General features: G+C 41.7%; 1 protein-coding gene across 1 annotated transcript in view; it reads right to left on the reverse strand.

Annotated features, from left to right (window-relative positions):
• The window catches only part of TBC1D1 (TBC1 (tre-2/USP6, BUB2, cdc16) domain family, member 1), a 378,557-nt gene that overhangs the window by 141,766 nt on the left and 231,321 nt on the right, over positions 1 to 5,470 (reverse strand). Inside the window, exon 8 of the mRNA XM_006895424.1 lies at positions 3,123 to 3,209. Within this exon, the coding sequence (XP_006895486.1) occupies positions 3,123 to 3,209 (87 nt within the window). The remainder of the gene's footprint in view (positions 1 to 3,122; positions 3,210 to 5,470) is intronic.

Below are 5,470 nucleotides of genomic sequence, written 5' to 3' on the forward strand. Positions count from 1 at the left end.
GCTGAGTTCCATGAGTTGGAACTGACCCATAACTGACCCTCCAGAGAGTTTTCAGAGGCAGTTTAGTAGCCCAAGAGGAGAATGTCCATCTTTCTTTCATGGAGCAGCTGGTGGGTTTAAACTGCCTGCCTTTGGGATTTGTCTTTACCACTTGGCCACCAGAGTTCCCTCATAAAGATTTACAGCCTAGGATAATCCTACTGCGAAGTTCTACTCTGAGTCAGAATTAACTTGACGGCACACGACAACAGAAACTACTGCAGGAAAACATCACTGTGTGTGGGCACATCATCATCAACCCCCTTCTCTCCAATTTTTAACTGTGGTTTGAGTGAAAGTCTGTAGAGCATAATGGCACCTTCCCCTCAGCCACTCGTGCAGATGCTGTTTTATGACCTCAACTGCAATCCCTCATCATATCGGCATTCTGCCCACTCTTTCTCAGGGACTGTTGTTTCCATTCACGTATGACGTCAATGCCATCGAGAGGCATTTTGAGCCTCACAATTAAAATCAAGATGAAACTTTCTTGTATTTTTTTTAAAAAGTCCCAATGCAAGTGTGCAGGCTTTATGTCAAATAAATAACTGCTCTAAGCATATCCATGATGGCACCCTGGTGGCACACTGTGTAATGTATAGGGTTGCTAGCTTCAGGTTGAAAGTTCAAATCTGCCAGCCCCTCAGTGAGAGAAAGATGGACAGATCTGCACCTAGAAACCCAATGGAGGGTCACTGTGCACTTGAAAGGACCCAATGGCAGCAAATTTGGCTTTGAGTCTGACGCACAGTCCTAAAAAACCCATGCCACCTATTCAGAATCTGAACCACTGAGACAACTGCTGTTGAAGGGATTCTCTCTCACTTGGAAGAGCAGAACTGTGTTCCGTAGAGTTTTCTATTTTTGAAAAGTAGTTCACCTGGTTTCTGCACAGCACTGCTGGGTGGATTTAAGCCTGTCATCATCCTTCAGTGGGTAACCAAGTACACTAACCATTTAGGCCCACACTGCTTCATAACTAGTCTCCATGGCATAAACCCAGAAGCTTTGCATCTTTGCAATGTGTGGACATGCATTTTACACCCACATTTTTAAGGTTTTGGGGATATGATCTAGCTTGGTAATCTTGAGGTTAAAACTTCACAGAGAGACTATATAAAAAGTCTTAAATTTGTATCTGGTCCTCTTCTTAAAATATGGGAATGTTTTCTAGAATTTACTGCTTCAACCCAATGAAAATCACTTAACTTCATGCTGCACGTCAGCTTCTTCATTTATTAAAGTTAGAAAGTTTCTTTAACTGCATTTTAAAGCTAAATCAAGATAATATAACTTAAAATACTTTGTACAATGTGAAATTTGTATAAAAATAGGTTATTGCTTTTTTTAAAATTTGTATATTAACATTTCTTTCTTGTACTCATTTCATTTTATCTTTAATGCTTTGTTGTTGAAGGACTGAATAAAAAAATATGGTGGTCTTTCTAAGAACTGGCATCATAATAATAGCAAAAGAGAACATTCAAAATATATCCTCAAGTACAAAATTGGGACTGATATGATACTATATCACATCAGTTATTATTTTTATATTAAGTACTCAATGAGTTTACTGAGTGGGCATGCCAATTTTTTTAAGAATGATGATATTTCAACATTTCCTGTTTTCAAGATACATTTTTAACCCTTTCAAGATCAAATTCTTTTTTGCTTTCCTTTTTAATTGTTGAAAATCATGTTTTCAACAAAATTTTTAAAATGTTGAAAACAAGGGCGCTCTGGCGGCCTAGTGGCAAGAAGTTGCACTGCAATCCCAGGAGAACGTGGTTCAAATCCACCAGATGCTCTGTTGGAGAATGAGGGGCAATCTCCTCCTGTACCAGTCAGATCCAATTTGACAGTACACACACACACAAATAATAAAATTAAATTAGAAAAACTTTTTAAATGTTGAAAACATTTTTAATTAAATGGGCAAAAATGTCTGGAGGTAATATGAATTTTAATACAACTGGTTGTTGGTGTTATGTGAAGTCGAGTATAACTCACAGTGACCGTCAGATCTGAACCTTCTCCTGCCCCAGCCTCATGATCTGTCACGCTCAAGTCCCGTGTTACAGTCACTCTGTCAATCCATCTTGCTCAGGGTCTTTCCTTCTTCTTTGACCCTTCACCTTTCCTAGCATGATCTCTTTTTCCAAGGACTGGTCTCCTGACAACACGCCCAAGGTACATGAAATGAAGTTTCATCATCCTTGCCTCGAAGGGGCATTCTGGTTATACTTTCCTTCACAGAGACTGTCATTTTTTTTTTTTTTTTAGTCTATGGAATATTCTCTACTCTAATATCATAATGCAAAGGCATCAATTCTTTTCCTGTCATCCCTACTCACTGTCCAATTTTCAGATGCGTAAGAAGTAAGTGAAAATACCATGACTTGGATGGGATGCACATTAGTCTTTAAACTGACACCCTTGCTCTTTGACACTTTGGAGAGGTCTCTGACAGCAGACCTTCCCAAGGCAGCACTTGATTTTTTTGACTGCTATTAGTTGATCATGAATCCAAGTAATATTAAACTGTTGGAAACTCCCATCTTTCCCCCATTGTGAAGTTGTCTATTGCTCAGTGGTGAGGATTTCTGTTTTCTTGATGTTGAGATATAATTAATTTAGCGAGGCAGATATGCCCTGAGGGGTGTCTGGTACTAGATTGGTGCAATTATTTCTTCAGAAACATGCAATTATACAAGGTTCCACCAGATGGCAGTACACACTGAAAGAAGGATAGAAATCCCTACTAAACCCTAAAGCTGAAATTGTAAGGGGGTACCATATACCCCACAGATTGCAAAAATATAGTGAAAGAGTAATTACATCAACTAAAAAAATCAAATTCATTGTCATAATGACCTCCAGCTGGATTTCAGGTGGCTGTAAATCTATTCTCTCACCATCCCTCCACCTTTCTAAGCATGATGTACCTCTCCAAGGACTAGAAAACCAAATTTGTTATGATCAGAATACCAGGCCTCCCGCTTCGTCCTCCCTCTAAACAGGAGATAAGCAAGGCCTACTGGCTGGTTTCTTTATGACGTCACAGAGGGGAGAAACATGCTTACTTTGCTGGTGTTACTCAATGTGCTTGATGCCGAGCTGTCCAGGTCCACGCTCAGGGAATGCTCCTGTAGGCCTCTGGCTCTACTCCCCTAAACAAAGAAAAAAGCATTCCAGTTACGACCCCAACGGGCTGGTTCTTGTCCCTAACTTCAAGTCATCTGCTGAGAATGCTAAGCATGTATGGACATTAAGAAAATACAGAGGGCATCTTTTAAAAAAAAAGAATACACCAACAAAAGGTTCCAAAAGATCATGTGTATAAGTCAAGTGGAGAAAATAAAAGGCAGGAAGGAGAAATGGTCCACGTGAGAAAAAAAGCAAGTCACACAGCCAGCCCACTCAACATCTGCTCTGAATGGCACACTGTTAGACAAGGCCGTGTGGCCCTGGGGCCCAGCATCCCACCTGCATCCTGGTTCAGCTGGCCAGCCTGCCAGTGCTGGTCTGTGACCTGGCTGGTTTTTAATTAATTATCCCAGAGGATGTAGTACAATTCTCAAAATCATCAACTTTAAAAAAAAAAACAAACCCTAATTTTAACTTAAAAAAGAAAAACTAGACAGTAATGTTTCATAACGAGTGAGCTATAAAATAAGAATGAACCAGAGTAAGATGTTGTGAGGACCACAAAGGTGTGAGAGTTTGACAGAGAACTGAACTTTTCTTTTTCAGACAGGCATTTATTCTCAGCTGGCTGTTGTTGTTGTTGTTGTTGTTATGTGCCGTCAAGTCGCTTGCGACTCATAGTGACCCTACGTACAACAGCCCTAAACTCTGCTCTGTCCTGTGCAAACTGCACTGTCTCCGACACACCCATCCCGAATACCCCAGTCACTGAAATCAATCCACCTCATAGAGGGCCTTCCTCTCCTGCACTGTCCCTCCACCCTACCAAGCATGATGTCCATCTCCAAGGACCGGTCCCTCCTTATAACATGTCCAAAGTATGGTAGACGAAGACTCAGAATCCTTGCCTCCAAGGAGCTGCCCGGTTTAACCCTCTCCAGGATGAACCTATTTGTTTTCCTAGAAGTCCATGGTATTCTCAATACTCTTCTCCAGCACCACAGCTCAAAGGCATCAATTCTCCTTCTATCCTCCGTAGTCATTGTCCAACACTCTGATGCATAACAAGTGTTAGCAAAGACCATGGCCTGTATCAGACACACCTTAGTCTCCAGAGAGACATCATTGCTCTTCAGTACTTTGGAGAGGTCCCTAACAGCAGACTTTCCCATGGCAATACATCTTTTAAGTTTCTGGCTACTGGTGCCAAGGGTGTTGACTGTAGGTGGAGTCAAGCAAACTAAAGATGTGAACAATCTCAATCTCTTCATCATCCATCCTGATGCTACCAATTGGTCTGGTGGTGAGAATCTTTGTCTTCTTGACATTGAGCCTCAACCCATATTTGAGACTGCAGTCCTTGACCCTCAGCAGCAAGAGCTTCAGGTCCTCCTCAGTTTTAGTAAGCAGGGTTGTGTCATCTGCATAACACAGACTGTTGATAGATCTTCCACCAATCTTGACGCCACATTTCACCTCATACAGCCCAGCCTCTCGGATAATCTGTTCTGTATACAGGTTGAAAAGGTATGGAGACAGGACACATCCCTGGCGTATGCCCTTCCCAATTTTGAACCTCTGTTCTGACGACTGCCTCTTGGTCCAAGTATAGGTTTCTTGTTAGTACAATCAAGTGTTCTGGGATTCTCAGCTGGTAGGAGGGTGTAAATGCTTAAAGAACTCTCCAGATCAGTACTGAGGTGTACTTTGTTCTTCCTGTAGACCTGCAACAAATAAATGTTCTATAGAGGACCAAACAAGAACTAGTTTATGCTCTGTGCGCAACACAGTATAGGAGGCAGTGTCTCAACTGTGCACAAAAGCTGCCTTAGAACCACAACAAGACAAAGGAAAACAACCCAAATGCAAAATGAGCACAGGATATGAACAGACACTTCACCAAAGGCATTCAGATGGCCAACAAACACATGAAGAAATGTTCAAAATCCCTAGGTCTAAGATGCAAATCAAAACTACTATGAGATATCATTTCATCCCAGTAACAATAACAAAATTCAACAGAGCGGCAAACAACAAATGCTGGCGAGGTTGTGGAGAAACTGGAACCCTTATTCATTATTGATGAAAGTGTAAAATGGTGCAACCACTATGGAACACTGTATCATGCTTTCTCAAAAAGTTGGAAATATATCCTGAGCATCCTTCAGTCCCGGCTGCTGCTTGTGGTTGCGAGCATTATGGCTTCAAGGTTATTTCGTCGAGCTGGAGCATTGGCCGCTCAGGCCTTGAGGGCCCGCAGTCCCAATGGCGTCGCCGTCGTGCG

The sequence above is a fragment of the Elephantulus edwardii genome, unplaced genomic scaffold (genome assembly GCF_000299155.1).
Source record: "Elephantulus edwardii isolate Elephantulus edwardi_28Jun2011 unplaced genomic scaffold, EleEdw1.0 scaffold00167, whole genome shotgun sequence".
In the NCBI taxonomy this organism is placed as follows: domain Eukaryota; kingdom Metazoa; phylum Chordata; class Mammalia; order Macroscelidea; family Macroscelididae; genus Elephantulus; species Elephantulus edwardii.